Genomic DNA, 16,672 nt, shown 5'->3' with positions numbered 1-16,672 from the left:
CTAGCTGCTCTCTTGGTGTGGGATAGGCCTGTGACCAATTTGTTTTGTCCCTGGTCCCTGTTCTTCCCTCTAGAACAAGGAAAGAGGAAGCAAAGACTCCCTGGAAATTGAAACCAGACCCATCATAGTCCTGGCAGCCACATGAGTCTCCAGGCCAGAGGGCCTCTCTGAGAACAGAGAGCCCTGGAGGGCAATAGGCCCTGTGCCCAGCACGGCAAGACGGGCTAAGTAATGCAGTGCCAGGCAAGATAAATACTTTTGGGGTCTTGGCCTAGCACTGGGGACTGTTTGTGACTCCATTAGAGGCAGGTTTGGCTCCAGCCAGAAGCCAGAGTGTTGGCTCTGGCTTAGGCCTGGCAATGGGCCGACCGCCAACATGAAGGCAGGAAGAAAGCTATTCTTACCCCTTCCCACCCTTCTAGGGATCGGTGGGAATGGGGGGCCAGAAAAAGCAGCTGAGTTTGAAGTCATTCTATTCCCGCTTTGTTGGGTTCCTCACCAATGCCTCCTGGAGGTCCCCAGGGAAGTGCTCTCCCTCTGTGAGGGCCGCCTCTACACAGGCACTATTGGACTTGGAGCAGAAGTTCAACATTGTCCCCCTCCAGTGTGGCAGTGGCCTTCTGATGTTGATTCGGGTGCATTCTGATGTTGATTCCACCTTGCCTAGTGGAAGCTGAGGGACTTGGGAGAGAGACACACATCTTCCCAGAAGTGCAGGCCTGGGGAAGCAATCAGGCAACAAACAGAACCAACAGAAGAGGCAGTGCTCCAGCTTTCTCCGCTCTTTGTTTTGGAAACAAAAATACAGAGAAAAAAAAGTGAGCTGATGGTTCAAACCTGTAATCTTAGTACCCAGGAATCTGAGGCAGGGGGAGGACCATGAGTTTGAGGCCAGCCTCTGCTACAGAGTCAGGTCTGTTCCAAAATAAATAAGCAAATAAATAATAAGAAACAGCAGCAGCAGCAACAGGAAAGCAGTTTCTTTCATTCCTGTTCCTGACCAGTGTCACCATTGTCCCTGGCAATAACCGTACGCACACATGTACCACGCCAGACTTTCCAGGTGTTTACATAGAGAACACACACATGCTCGCATATGGATGGGGTCAAGTTCTTTGTTTCATGGTGGTTTTACACAAATGGCTGACCGGATTGCTCTGCAGTTGCTAGCTTGGAACAGTCCACGCTGGACTTCCTCTCGGGGGAAGTAGCCTTGCTAGATTTTTCTTAGCTTTCTGCATAAACAGTCCACGTGTGGCTATAGCACTGACAGCTGGTTCGGTAGCTTCTCCTCCGCCCCTGCTCTCCCTCGGGGAGCATGAGGCAGCTTTTGTAGTAAATGGCAGGTCTACCCGATTCCAGGGGCCACCACCCACTCTCGGAATGTGACAGCCCTGCCTGACGGACAGCTGAGGTGTCTCTGATTGTCACCACACCAACAATCCCCCAGGGAGCATGTTGCCCGGGCTCTCTGCGTGCATGTGAATAGTCTTCCTCTGGTGAAGCCGGTGGGCAGAAATGCGTGCCCGCCCTTCTTGGTGGACGCTGCCACGATGTGGAAGGGTGGCTTAGGGATCTCTTGTTTCCTCAGCCCTCAGCCATACAAGTCTCAGTAGCACACACACGTCCCACGTGACTGCTGACTGAGTGGCCGTTTCCAGGAAATCGATTGTAAAGACCTCAGCGTGTCAGTGGCTCGCGTGCTGGAGGCAGTCCAGGGAGTAGATAAAACTGTATGAGAAAAATCTCATCCTGAGCTTAAGACGGCTGGTAATGGGGGCCCTGCGGTGACCTTTCTGGAGAACTTACGGCTTCACTCTTGCTCGCTCTCCATCTCCGGTCCCCTGCACAAGGGTAGTCCCTCTGTCTTTGAAGGAGCCTCTCTCCTCATGAATAGGTCTGGCTACTAGGGTCAGGCCTGGTCCAGGGGCCAAGCTGTCTTTGTAGCCAGGGGCTATCAAACCGTCTCCTAGTCCCAGACTAGTGGCTCCAGCTGGGCACAGCCCCCCCCCCCCCCCCCCGCCAACACACACAAACACAGGTGCCAGAGCTGCTATTCAGGCAAACGCCCCTGTCCTCCCTGACCTTCCAGAACATTCAGGCACTCAGCCAGCCTGCTCAGTCTAGGGACACAGGAGCCCTCAGGCAGAGCCTGTTCCTCTGGGTCAAGTGGAGCCGGTGTTTTTCTTCTGAGAAATCATAGACTACATTGCAGAGGGGCCTCCTGCCTTCCATAGCACGGGGCTGCCTGCAGCAGTCTCTCCCATTCTCCATAATGGCCCAGCAAGGGAGAAAGGGAGGCGGGAGTAGAATCAAGAAAGGGGAAAGAAATGATGAAAAGCAAAGAGTCGGGGGTATGAGAAGAGGGAGATGTGGTGGGCAGCCGTAGATCCATGGGCGGGGCCGGAGCACCGCAGCGGTGGTAACACAGTGCATCCCACGGTGGTAACGCAGCCCATCACCGTGGGTGCAGAGGCAGCTACCGTCCATGTGTTTCATCATCTGCAGATTTTCCCATTGAATCGTTACACTGATGCCAGCATGATTAGTAGCTCTCATTAGTTTTACACATATAATATGAGGCTGGGTCATTTGTTCAGTTGTCCCAGCTGGTAGGTGACAAAGCCAGCATGCTATCTGATCCCAGAACTCTATCACTGTAAGAAACCATTTCTCTCCCGTAGCCAGCCCTCAGCTAGTAGGATTTCCAGGTAAGCCTGCATTAGCCCTCCAGTGTGACTTTGCCCTGTGCCCAGCACCCTTCCCCGCAACCCTGCCAGCCCGTATCCTGCCTCTGAGGTCAAGGGGAACTCAGGTTTGGTCTGTTGGGATCTTGTATCTTTGTCTTGGAACAGCTCTATGTCTGGTACAAGAGGCCAGCGGATGAAGGGGGAGTAAAATCAGGTCCCCACAGTCTGATGTCTCTCCTCAGCTCCGGTACAGGTGCCCAGGAAATCTCCACTGCGGAGCAGAGACTCATGGAGTGAGTGATTGTATTTATTTATTCGAGTTTTTGAAACAGGGTTTCTTTGTGTAGATTCAACTGTTCTGGAACTCACTCTGTAGACCAGGATGGCTGCGAACTCACTGAGATCTGCCTGCCTTTGCCTCCCTAGTGCTGGGATTAAAGGCGTGTGCCACTATGCCCAACTGAATGATTGTATTAAGACAGGGTTCCTTCAGTGCTGGGGAGGAGCTTATCTGGTAGAGTTGAGTACTTACTTGCCTAGCATGCATGAAAGCTCGGGGTTCGATCCTCAGGGGAGCATAAAGAAGAAGTGGGAGGATCAGGTCAAGTTCATTCTCAGCTACACATGAGTTCAAGGCCAGCCTGAGCTACCTGAGACCGCATCTCCTCTAAACAATATTGGAATACATTTTCTTTTTCTTTTTTCTTTTCTTTTTCTTTTTTTTTAGATTTATTTACTAATTATGTATACAGCATTCTACTTGCATGTGTCCCTGCAGGCCAGAAGAGGGCACCAGATCTCGTTACAGATGGTTGTGAGCCATCATGTGGTTGCTGGGAATTGAACTCAGAACCTCTGGAAGAACAGTCAGTGCTCTTAACCTCTGAGCCATCTCTCCAGCCCCTACATTTTATTTTTCAATGTGTGTGGATGTTTTGCCTCTGAATGTATATGTCTGTGCACTATATGCCTGCCTGGTGCCTTTGGAGACCTGAGGAAGGTATAGCATCCCCTGGGTGTAGAGTTTCAGATAGTTATGGGCTGTCACATGGTTTCTGGGGATCAATTCTGAGTCTCTAGACCGTAGCAGGGTGTGGTTGTTCAGACCTTTAATCCTGGTACTTGGGGGGGGGGTGTGCACAGAGGCAGATGGATCTCTGAACAAGTTCTTCTAAGGTGGTTGGGCCATCTCTCCAGTGCCCATAAGACCCTATCTCAGAAAATAAAACAAACCACAGCAAAAGGGGCATTTATATGTTGACCCAGTTTCCTAAATTCAAACAACCTTTCTACCTAGTCGCTGGGACTACGTGCATAAACCACCATGTCTAGCTCATGTGGTACTAGTCATGTCAATATATAAAGTACATCTATCCGTTGTCCTGAAAAGATGTCCTATATCTTATTCCATCAAAAATAAAATCAGGTTAGGGGCTGGAGAGATGGCTCAGTGGTTAAGAGCACTGGCTGCTCCTGTAGAGGACCTGGGTTCAGTTCCTAGCACCCACATGGAGGCTCACAACCATTCGTAACTCTAGTTCTAGGGGATCTGATGCCTTCTTCTGTTTTTTTGTGGACATCAGGCCTACACATACATGCCAGCAAAACACTCAAACACACAGAACGAAAATATTTTTTGTTTTGTTTTGTGTTTTCGAGACAGGATTTCTCTGTGTATCCTTGGTTGTCCTGAAACTTGCTCTGTAGACCAGGCTGGCCTCGAACTCACAGAGATCTGCCTGCCTCTGCCTCCAGAATGCTAAGATTAAAGGTGTATGCCACCACCAACAAGCCAAACATAATCCTTTTCTTTTTTTAAGATGTATTTATTTTTATTTTATGTGCATCGGTGTTTTGCCTGCACATATGTCTGTCTGAAGATGCCAGGGTCCCTGGAATTGAACTGGAGTTACAGTTGTGAACTGCTGCTATGTGGGTGCTGGGAATTGAACCTGGGTCCTCTGGAAGGGCAGCCAATGCTCTTAATCGCTGAGCCATTTCTCCAGCCTCCCAAAAATAAATCTTATTTATTTATTTATTTATTTATTTTTGGTTTTTCAAGACAGGGATTCTCTGTAGCTTTGGAGCCTATCCTGGAACTAGCTCTTGTAGACCAGGCTGGCCTCAAACTCATAGAAATCCATCTGCCTCTGCCTCCCGAGTGCTGGGATTAAAAGCTTGCACCACCACTACCCGGCTCTAAAAATAAATCTTAAGAAAAAAAAATGTGGGTCAAAGGCTGAGTGGTGGTAAAGCTCTGGTTGTACAAACACTAACGCCTGCTTCTTCCCTAGCAGACACCCCGTGCTCCCGAGAGGGCCTGGAGTGGCCTTGTGCATGTGCAATCCCAATACCGGGGACCCGGACACAGGTGGATCCCTGGGGCTTACTGACAGCCAGCCTCGTTTAATTGGTGAGCTCCGGGTCCCTGTGAGAGACTGTGCCTCAGAAAAATCAAGGTGCCTGGTATTCCTGAGGGTAATATCTGAGGCTGACCTCTGTCTTCAGACGTACTCAAGCACACACAGAAGGAAAAAGCAAGGGAGGCTATCAGGCTGTATAACAGCATGACACCGTTTTATTAATGAAACAAAAGGAGTCTTTATGAGATGGATATCTGCCAACGTGTTAATAGCTGATTTTCGTTGTTTTCTTTTGGCTTATCTGTGTTTCCTGTTGTTGTTTTTTTTCAATGAATATCAATTATTTGCATGGTTTTAAAGAGCAATAAAAATAAATCAAACTCCAGACGGGTTGTACTTTTTCCTGTGCTCATCCCCAACCCAACCGTTCTCAAAAAATATGCATATATATGTCAATCATCACAACACTCTCGAAAATTCCCCTTTTCTCCCTCTGTCACTTAGACAACTGGGTTGAAGGGAGGGGCTGGCTGCTTCCAGAAGCCCCCTGCTGACTAGTGGCTGCAGAGAAGGCTGTAGCCTCCCTCTCTCTCCACCTCCTTCCTTCTCTCCTCTGCCAAGCCCTTTGCCCCCAGCAGGAAAAGGTGGGCTTTCCACCTTATTGTTTGTTTATGCAGATGATGCTGGCTTCAGAGGGCTAGGAACTCTGACCCACGCTGTGGTAACTTTGCTCCTGCCAACCTGGAGCCCAGGGACATGTGGGAGGGTGTGGGACCCCCATCTCCACTGCTGAAGTGAAAACTGGCATCGTTGTGGCAAAATAAAGAGCGACAGAATTGTAATTGCTGCCTCCCGCCCCTCTATGCTGTGTGAGGAAAAGCAAGGCCCTAGGGCACAGCCATGCTGGTCCCTTCTAGAAGGCTGGAAGGAAGGGAGGGAAGGATGGGAACTGATTCTTCTGAGCTCCTGGATTCCTGAGCATCCATTCGGGTATGGCTGGGGACACTCAGGTAGAGAAAGCCCACTGGTTCACGGAAGTGTCGGCTCTGGGTGACCATGATCATCCTGGAGAGATAAAGATGAATATTGGCTCCTAACATCCTCTCTTTCCCAGGAGTGCGTTGTCTGGGGAGGCCAGTGAACAGAATCCTCTATAGCAAATCAAGGCTGGATCATTTAGGGAAGGGAAGGTTTCCTGAAATCTTGCAAGTTTCATGATGAGCCAGAGTTCATCATTCCCACCGTTCATCCATGAGGCAGTTAGGAGCTAGGAGATCTGCCTCGACCCTGTAAAGCTAGGCTTCAAGGAAAGAAACAGGGGGCCCTTCGTGTCACCCTGGCCCCATCCAGAAAGCGCCCATATCAACCCAAGGCTTCTTACACACAGATGGAGTTGGTACACTTACTGGGAGACAGGAGACCATGACACTCTTCCAGTTTTGTGCCCAATCATCTTGATCAAATCACTTCTCCCCAACCCCACCCCTTCTGCCCACACAGTGTAGTGTAAAAACAGGTTCCAAAGGGTGTGGTTGAAGAATCCCCAGCTGCCTGCCAACATTTCTGCTTTACCTGGGAGTCTGGTGCTAAATTCCAGTGACCCAGTATAAACCAACCTGGCTGCAGAAATCCAAGTGTGATCGATAGCGACACTACGTGGACACAATGGGTAACTGCATCAGCTTACACAGACGCCTCAGGGTGACATCCAGCTTCCTTCATTAAGGGGAGAGGAGCTGATTGCAATTAATCACACTCATCATCTTACGTGGGGAGCTGTCTTGGAGCTGGCAGAGAAACTCCCAAATCAGAAGACAGTCTCCCAGCCAGATCTCCCTATCGTCAGCCTTCAGCTAGACACCTGTTTTGTTTAAATTTTCAAATATCAGTCCGATAGAAGAGTCTAGTATAATGTCGGGAGAGTGATGGTAATCACGACGTTAATAAAAATTTAACAGGCTGTTTACTCTTGCTACGATTCTCGCAGGCACCACCCAACAGCCCGGAATTCATGTCCCCAATTTTCTGATGCAGAATTTAGGCTATGTCCGGGAGGGGAAGCTAGGTTTCAGACCCAAGCAGCCGGCATCAGACTCCATTTTCTTTGTTTTGTTCGGAGTCAGAGTTCTACCATGCAACTCAGGCTGGCTCGGGACTCAAGATCACAATCCTGTCTCCTGTGTGCTGGGATGGCAGGTGCTTGAGTTCCTTCCTACCCTTTTGCCCCCTTTAAAAATACTACTACATGTGTGTAGATGGTTTGTGTGTGTCTGTGTAGCATATACCTGCTTGGTGTCCACAGAGGCCAGAAAGATCACTTGGGACTGGAGCTGGAGATGGTTGTGAGCCATCATGTGGGCATTGGAAATTGAGCCTGGGTCTCTCTCTCTCTCTTTTTTAAAAGATTTATTTAGTTATTTATTATGTACACAGTGTTCTGCCTACCAGAAGAGGGCACCAGATCTCATTAGAGATGGTTGTAAGCCACCATGTGACTGCTGGGAATTGAACTCAGGACCTCTGGAAGAGCAGCCAGTTCTCTTAACCACTGAGACATCTCTCTGGCCCCAGCCAGGGCTTCCAACAACTAACCCATCTCTAGCCTTTTTTTCTCCTCTCTTCTCTTCTCTTCTCTTCTCTTCTCTTCTCTTCTCTCCTCTCCTCTCCTCTCCTCTCCTCTCCTCTCCTCTCCCCTTCCCTCCCCTCTCCTCCCCTCTCCTCTCTTCTCTCCTCTCCTCTTCTCTCTTTCCTTCCCTTCCCTTCCCTTGTTTCTTCCTTTCCTTTCCCTTCCCTTCCCTTCCCTTCCCTTCCTTTCTCTTCTCTTCCCTTCCCTTTCTTTCCTTCCCCTCCCCTCTCCTCCTTTCCCTTCCTTTCCTTTTCCCACCACATCTCCCTCTTCTCATACCCCCGACTCTTTGCTTTTCATCATTTCTTTCCCCTTTCTTGGTTCTGCTCCCGCCTCCCTTTCTCCCTTGCTGGGCCATTATGGAGAATGGGAGAGACTGCTGCAGGCAGCCCCGTGCTATGGAAGGCAGGAGGCCCCTCTGCAATGTAGTCTATGATTTCTCAGAAGAAAAACACCGGCTCCACTTGACCCAGAGGAGCAGGCTCTGCCTGAGGGCTCCTGTGTCCTTAGACTGAGCAGGCTGAGTGCCTGAATGTTCTGGAAGGTCAGGGAGAACAGGGGGATTTGCCTGAATAGCAGCCCTGGCACCTGTGTTTGTATGAGGGAGGAAATGAGCTGTTCTGGTCTGGACTAGATGCTAGCCTCGGGCTATAAAGACAGCCAGCACACTGGTTTGGATTCCCCAGAGTGCTGATGAATGGTTGATTCTCTTTGGCAGTGAAAGTGGATACACGGGAGAGTGTAGTTGTACTTTTTTGTCAGGACCACCAGCCCACAAATAATGACACAGAGACTTCTTAGTAATTATGAAAGCTTGTTCTTTAGCTTCAGCTTGTCCCCGACTAGCTCTTATAACTCAGCTTAAGCTGCTTTTGTTAATCTACATGGCTTTTTTTTTCTACCTCTCCTTTATTCTGTATCTCTGACTTAGTCTGTCTGCATCTCACTAATTCTCTGCCAGTGACTAGACTCACTCCTCCCTGTTCCTCTCTCTGCCTGGAAGTCCCACCTATCCTCTCTTGCCTTAGCTATTGGCCGGTCAGCTTTTTATTAAGCCAGTCAGAAGGCACCTTGGCAAAGACACATCTTCACAGTGTACAAAGGTTATCCCACCACATGGGAGAGGCTTTAGGGTTGAACAGGCCTGGCTGGGTCCCTGCTCCTTTACTCACCATTGCTAGCCATGTGACCCAGGTCTCACTCCTGAGCCTCACTTTCTCAGACTGTAAATGTCCAGCAGGTACTCTAAGCTTGGGGGTGCTGCGGCAGCTAGAGAAGTCACTCACTGCTGAGTGGCCTTGTTTATCTGCAGTTTGTGCAGTTCTCCCTGGAGAGGAGCCATCTGATAGATTTCTGAAGGTCACAGATTCTCACCCAACCTTCTTGAAGCACTGCCCTGACACAAGAAAGATAGGCTTTGGGTACCAGTGCGTGCTAGCCTGTTTGAGATGAGGCTTGTGAGCTGTGGAAGGAGTTGCTGGTTTTCTGGTTCTAGATATCTCTGAAGGAGTTATTTAGCCAGGTTGGCAAAGCAGAAACAAAACTTTAGCATTTTGAGCCCTATCTTTTTCCGTATAGAAACCATTACCCAAAGAGCAGTATCGCAGCAGCCTTGAAGTGTCTGGAGAGACCCCCAGTACTAAGAACCATCCTCTGTGTAGTTAAGGAAGCACAGCTTGAAGATCAGAAGTGGGTGTCTGGATGCTAGTTCCAGCTCGGGTTTTCTTCCTGCCTCTCTGAGGTCACATGGTCATAAGCGTCTTCTGTGAATGCCTTGGTGTTTTTCTTCCTACCTCCACAAAAGGCAATGTCATCTTCTTGCCCATCTCTGTCTACTGGCAGAGGTATGGCCATGATTGGCATTGGTCATGAACACATTGCCTATCCTCTAAGACAGCAGCATCTGATATTTGAAATCTATATTATTCGTTACTTTTCAAGTTGTCCTGACTAAATAACAAACAAGAAACAACTTAAGGGAAGCTGTAGAGATTGCTCAACCATTGTGAGCACTGACTGCTCTCCCACAAATTGGGGGATTAATTCTCAGCATCAACATGTTGGCTACAAATCTTCTGTAACTCTGAGCCCAAGGAATCTTTTGCCCTCTTCTGGCCTCCAGGGGCACTGCACACATGTGTGGTATAGCAGGACTTGCAGGCAAAATGCCCATTCACCTAATTTTTTTTTAAAAGAAGAAACTACCGTGTGTGGCTGTGCATACCTTTAATCCCAGGACTTGGGAGGGAAAAGCAGGCAGATCTCTGAGATCAAGACCAGCCTGGTCTGCAGAGCAAGTTCCAGGACAGCCAGGGCTAATCAGAGAAAGTCTGTCTTGAAAAACCCAAACCAAACCAAACCAAAGCCAAACAAAAAGCTGACAAGAAACAAGCCAAGCTGAGGCTGGGCGTTGATGAGTCTCTGTGTGTATTTATTTGGGAGCTGGGTGGTGGGTTCCGCAAAAGAGTAAAATACAAACAACAACACTACATAGTGGTTCACAACTGCCTGTAACTCCACTTCCAGGGACTCTGACACACTCACACAGACATACGTTCAGGCAAAACACCAATGCACAAAAAATAAAAATAAATTATATATTTAAAAAAAAGGCTGGCTGGATGTAGGTCTGAGCTATAACCTCTAAGGCCTGCCTTCCAGTGACCTGCTTCCTTCTGGGTAGGTTCTACATCCTAAAGATTCCATAACTGCCCCCCTTTCCCACCCTTTGTTTGATGACTAAGTTTTTAAACCCATAAACCTGTAGGATGTATGTCCCTTAAGCCTGTGAGGTACATATATCAGAAGGTACACACTGGTGAATGACCAGGTAGGCCACTGAGTACTGTAGCTGTGGGATCCAATACAGAAAACTAGCCAGGAAAGAGTGGCACTGGACTCTGGGCTGTAAAAGAGATGATAAAGTTTGGGCTGAGGTCCCAGTGTCACAGATTCCGTACCTATGTCACAGATTGATTATATATTAACGCATCACCTCAAGATTTAATTGCAATTAAAGTCAGGTGTGCACTTGGAAGGCAGCAGAGGTAGGCAGATCTCTTTGAGTTCCTGGTCAGCCTAGTCTACACAGAAAGTTCCAGGCCAGCCAGAGCTACAGTGAGACCCTGTCTCAAATACAACAGAGAGTAACAAAGGTTAAACGCAGTCATAATCCTGTATTATCTCATGGGTTCTGTCAGCCAGGACCCAGGGAATGTCTTCCAGGGGGGGTGTTCTGTCTCAGGACTTCTCCTGGGGCTACAGGGAAAATGTCACCTGAACGCTTGTCTAGGACTGGATGACCTTCTTCTAGATGACTGCTCACAGTGACAAGCTGGTGCTAGCCATGGCAGGAATCTGCCATCCCTTCCTGTCCTCTCTCAGAACTGCTCGAGTGGCTCATGGCATGGTAGTCACCCCCCTAGAAGGAGTGATTGAAGAGCAAGTGAGAAAGAAACCACAACATCTCTATGGTTAGAGCGGATTTATGGAGCCGTCAGACCAAAGTACCATGAAGAAGAAGCGGTAAATCAACAGAGAATGGACTGTCTTATTATTCTGTTTTTTTTTATTTATTTATTATGTATACAGTATACAATATTCTGTCTGTGTGTATGTCTGCAGACCAGAAGAGGGCAGCAGACCTCATTACAGATGGTTGTGAGCCACCATGTGGTTGCTGGGAATTGAACTCATGACCTTTGGAAGAGCAGGCAATGCTCTTAACCACTGAGCCATCTCTCCAGCCCCCTGTCTTATTATTCTGGAGGCCAGAGTTCTGAAGCCAAGCCCGAGGGTCACAGTCCCCATGAGGAAAACAGGAGAGAAGCTTCCTTGCCTCTATGAGTTTTTGGTAGCCCAGATGCCCATTTGTGGATGTGTGACTCCCGTCTTTGCCCCCATTGGAGCACGATCTTCTCCTCTGAGTCCATTTTTTTTTTTCTTCCCATGTGTCTCTCTTGCCTAATAAGGATTCCAGTCATTGGCCAGCACCGCAGAACGTGGGGACCTCAACTCTCAAGGAAGTGGAGAGCTGGGGAGACAGTTTAGTTCATTAAAGTACTTTCCCCACAAGCGTGAGAACCAAGCTCAATTGCCTGAGCCCATGTGGAAAAGCCAGGTGTGGGGCTGTATTTGTAATCATGTTCTGAGGGGGGGGTGGGTCACGGGGGTTCACTGGCCAGTAAGAGACCCAGTCTCAAAACCACAGGGTGGGGGCTGGGGAGACAGCTCAGTCAGTAAGTAGGAGGACCTGAGTTTGTTCTCCAGGATATAAATATCATAGCAAAGAAGCAAGGTGGCATGCATTGTAGTCTCAGTCCTAGGGAGGTGGAGATTCCTGGGGCTTGTTTGCCAACCAGCTTAATCTAACTGTTGAACCTTGGGTCCCATCGGAAGACCCTGTCTCAAAAAACAAGGTAGATTTGAGGCCAGCCTGGTCTACAGAGCGAGATCCAGGATGGCCAGGGCTACACAGAGAAACCCCGATTCAAAAAAGAAAACAAAAACAATAAATTATTCTTTCAGATGAGACCTAAGGGTAGAGTGCACTCTCGTGCACAAACACATCTACACACACACAAACACAAACACGGATGTGCACACGCACACAGAGAAGGGGACCGTGCATTGAGCCGGCTCAGCAGCTACAGACTCCGGCTTCCAGGGATAATGGCCTGTGTTTGTCCCCATGACCTATGACACAGGAGAGAACTGACGCCTCCAAACTGTCCTCTGACCTCCACGTGCTCAGCGTGTGCACATCTCTCCCCCAAATAAATAAAAGTGTAGTTAAAAGAAAGCGAAAGAAGGGGCTGGAGAGATGGCTCAGCGGTTAAGAGCATTGCGTGATCTTCCAGAGGTCCTGAGTTCGGTTTCCAATCGATCTTGTCTCCATAGAGAGTGCCAGGCAAGCCAGGACTGCATAGTGAGTACTGGCTCAAAATAAAACAAAACACAAGAAACAGCCGGGTGATGGTGGCGCACGCCTTTAATCCCAGCACTCAGGAGGCAGAGGCAGGCGGATCTCTGTGAGTTTGAGACCAGCCTGGTCTACAGAGCTAGTTTCAGGACAGGCTCCAAAGCCACAGAGAAACCCTGTCTCGAAAAACCTAAAAAAAAAAAAAAAAACCACAAGAAACAAAAACCAATACTCGGAGTGTGGGGGATGGGAGCTGTGGGGGTTTGAATGAGAATGGCCTCCATAGGGTCATAGGTTTGAACACCTGGTCTCCAGACAGTGAAACTGTTTCAGAGAAATTGGGAGGTTTGGCTTTTTTGGAAAGATGCATCAGTGGAGGTAGGCGTCAAAGTTTTGTTTTTTTGTTTTGTTTTTTTGTTTGTTTGTTTGTTTCCCCGAGGCTGGGTTTCTCTGTGGTTTTTGGAGCTCTGGTAGACCAGCCTGGCCTCGAACTCACAGGGATTCGCCTGCATCGCCTCCCCCCCCCCCCCATTAAAGATGTGTTGCCACCACTGCCCGGTTTTTAAAGACTGGTGCCATTCCCTGGTAGCTCTTTCTTTCTCTGCCTTGTGGTTGGTTGTGTCTCAAGATGTGAGGTCTCAGCCATTGTTCCTACACTATGCCTGTCTGCCTGCCGGCATTCTCCTCAGCATGGTGGTCATGGACTCTAACACTATATAACCAAAAGCACCAAATTAAGACTTTTATAAGTTGCGTGGGTTGTGGCGTTTCAGCGCAGCAACAAAAAATCAAGAAAGGAAAAGCCAGAGGTGTTCTGAAAGCTGTGCGCCCGAGAGCTTTGCGGTCCCAGAGCCCTCATCCACGGCGCCATTCAGAGTCCAGCCTCCCATGGGTCTGTTCCTGGAGTGGGGCCTCCTTGGGTCTGGCCCAGGAGCCCTGTGAGTGTTTCCCACAGGCTTTCTGAAGAGCATGGGTGAGCAGGCCACTGTGGTATCTTTTCAGACTCTTACAGGGCCTCCTGGAGGAGCAATGGGGTCTCAGCAGGAAGAAGTTGGGAGGGATGCTGGCTTTAGGTGGACTCCCGGACTCCTGACATGTATGGAAGAGCAAATAAAGGATGTTCAGGGGAGAACCACATAGAATGTTCTGCAGAGCCCAGGGATCTCCTGGGGAAGAGAGTTCATTATCTTCCACACCCAGGGAGGACAGCCCTGTGTCCCCATTTCCTAGTTGTTTTTCTTCTTCTTCCTCTCCTACCTTAGACCCAGAAAGCCACTAGCAACTGAAGTGGGGGTGTTCATGACAAAGTGGGGATGTTCATGACGAAGATTTTCATGTCTGCATCCTAGAGACCCGTGGCCCCCAGCTCCATGCCTCAACAGGGGCAGGGGAGGATTTATCTTTGAAGGATGACGAATATATCACTTAACTGTCTTTGCCTGGACGCTCTACCTCCTGAGGGACAGTAGATTTTAGGGCCTGAAAGGAGCTTGCCAAAGCATGGGCAGGGGAAGACAACAGTTGGCACCGACTGGGGGAGCTGAAACAATGGGGTTGCCTTGGGTCATGTCCCAGGCCACGGGGGGGGGGGGGGGGGGGGGGATGTGGGGGAGATGGGGCCTGGTTTCACAGACTCAGGCTTTGTCCAGTAAACCTGAACCTCCCATTTCTTACCTGCCGCCCCTAAAGGCGGGGCCTCCACGTGAGAGGTTCCTCAGCCTTTCTTAGCTACTGTCTAGAGCCAAATAGTGTTTACTATCTTTTACTTCCTATCTGTCTGGAAATGACACGGAGTGTAGCAACAGAGAGAGGACTCCTTGTTCCAGCGCAGAACGCCCACACCCTGCGAACTCTTCACCCAGCCTTGGCCTGACTTCACCCGGGAGAGGGAGGGGGCGGAGAAGCTGGGCCCTGGCCGGAGGACAAGAAGCTCCTCTGCCTGGGAACAAAAGCTCTTTTTCTGGAAAGCTCAGAGCAAGTCAACTAGATGGGGGGGGGGGGGGGGGGGGGGGGGCTGCAGAAGGGAATGTGGGGACAGTTCTTCCAATGAAAATGTCCCCAGGGTAATAGAGCAGTGATCTGATGAGTCCTTTAAAAGTCTGGTTAGCTGTTGGCTCCTAGTCTTCCCCTCCTCACTGTCCTCGCACCAACACCAAGCTGAGGACGAACTCTGTTCTTAAAGAGACAGGCTTTATCCAGGCCAGCCTGGTCTACAGAGTGAATTCCAGGCTTTAGGGCTGGGAATGTAGTGGGCTGGTTGAGTGCCTGTGCCTGCCTAGTGTACTAAAAGTCCTGTTTGATCCTCTCGGTATTACAGAAACTGGGTGCAATGGTTCCTGGAAATCCCAACATGCAGGAGGAAGTGGAGGCAGGAGAACCAAGTGTTCAAGGTGGTTGTTGGTGGCACAGTAAATTCCAAGCTAGCCTGGGTTAGGCGTGGGCCTCGGCCAACAAACAAACCAAACAAACAAACAAAGGGGGGGGTGGACTGGAGCAACAGCTAGCTCCGTCTTGTCTTGCCCGCAGGAGGACTTGACTTGGAGTCTCAGAACCCATGGGGGGGGGGGGGGGTGAAGCTGGGTGCATGCTCTCGGGGATAGAGAGGGAGAGATGGGGGCATCTGGGGTTCACTGCAGCCTAGTCTAATCAGTCTCTCAGATCCCAGAGGGAGACTTTGTCTCAAAAAACAGGTAGATGTGTGCTGAAGGAGTGATAGAGAGGTCGCCCTCTGGCCGCCATGTACACGTGTGTGTACATACAGACACACAAGACACACAGATACATTATATATGTATACATATATAATTTTATTTATGTTTATGTGTATGAGTGTTTTGCCTGCCTGAAGGTCTGTGCACTGCAGGCATTCCTGGTTCCTGAACAGGCCAGAAGAACAAATCCCCTGGGGCTACAGTTTCAGATGGTTGTGAGCTGTCCTGTGGGTGCAGGGGATTGAAACCAGGTTCTCTGGGAGAGCAGCCAGTGCTTTTTACCCATGAGCCATCTCTCCAGCCCCCGCAGGTGCGTATTTATAGTGGGGTAGGTAGTTGTCCTTCAGAGGATAGGGGTCTCGCCTCCTTGCCAGAGATGTGACCACATAACTGCATTACACTGTATGAGCAAAAGAGAAGGATTGGGGGTGGGGGTGTTTGTTTGTTTGTTTTCAAGACAGGATTTCTCTGTGTAGCCCTGGCTGTCCTGGAACCCACTCTGTAGACTAGGCTGGCCTTGAACTTAGGAAGGCTTGTGTCACCACACCTGTCTCTAGTCTACGGTTTAAGACAGTGGTTTGCCTAATCCCGACTGCTTTATCTTTTCCTTGACTCAGAATGAGAATTTGCCTGAGATCCAGTTTTGGGCATACAAGTGAAAAATATCCTAGAAGAAGATACAAAACCAAAACAAAACAAAATCTGCTTTTCTGAATGACCACATGGAACAGAACCTTCTGCCAGCCTCTAGTGAGAAAGGCTTTTCAGAAACCACTAAGTTACTGTGTTTCATCCATTCTGAAAATCCAACTTTCCCTCACATTCTCTTTGGAGGTGCGGCACCATTGGCCAGACAGAGGTCATCAGAGGCCACATTCTGGTGTACCAAGTCCCAAGATTCTTTTTTTTTAAATGACTTGATGGAAAAATCTCCTGTTTGTATAAATAAATTCATTTAAAATTAACATATAAAATGTACAGGTCCTTGTGAGGAATAGTAATTTATTTATCAATGAAATTTAGAATACTGGGTAGAGAAGAACTGTGCACATATTTATTTATGATACCATAAATGCATAAGAAGGTTCTTCCTAGTGGCCTGGCACTATTTCTTTCTATTTCAATCCAGAATCCATATTTTGGTCATTTCATTGCTCCCACAATGAAAACAATAGCAACACACCTCCTTGTTAGCTAAATACCCTTGTACATGCTATTGTTCATAAGGAGTCTTTCTCTGCCCCACCAGTGAGCTCCCAAATAATGACACAGAGACTTCTTATTAATTAGGAAAGCTTGGCCTGTAGCTTAGGCTTATTCCTAACTAGTTCTCATATTGGAAATTGATATATATATATATA

The 16,672-nt window shown here is 48.8% G+C and overlaps 1 protein-coding gene across 1 annotated transcript in view; it reads left to right on the top strand.

The window, feature by feature from the left end:
- The window catches only part of LOC121452234, a 34,784-nt gene extending 29,353 nt beyond the window's left edge, over window positions 1-5,431 (top strand). Inside the window, exons 5-7 of the mRNA XM_041658179.1 lie at window positions 2,685-2,711; window positions 2,933-2,983; window positions 4,985-5,431. Of these exons, the coding sequence (XP_041514113.1) occupies window positions 2,685-2,711; window positions 2,933-2,983; window positions 4,985-5,261 (355 nt within the window). The 3' untranslated portion in view covers window positions 5,262-5,431. The remainder of the gene's footprint in view (window positions 1-2,684; window positions 2,712-2,932; window positions 2,984-4,984) is intronic.
- Window positions 5,432-16,672: the final 11,241 nt, after the last annotated feature.

The sequence above is a fragment of the Microtus oregoni genome, unplaced genomic scaffold (assembly GCF_018167655.1).
Source record: "Microtus oregoni isolate MIOR12 unplaced genomic scaffold, Mior012 000009F_ref0000495, whole genome shotgun sequence".
In the NCBI taxonomy this organism is placed as follows: Eukaryota; Metazoa; Chordata; class Mammalia; order Rodentia; family Cricetidae; genus Microtus; species Microtus oregoni.
Note: the sequence above shows the minus strand (reverse complement) of the source record. Positions and strands in the feature narration are given on the sequence as shown.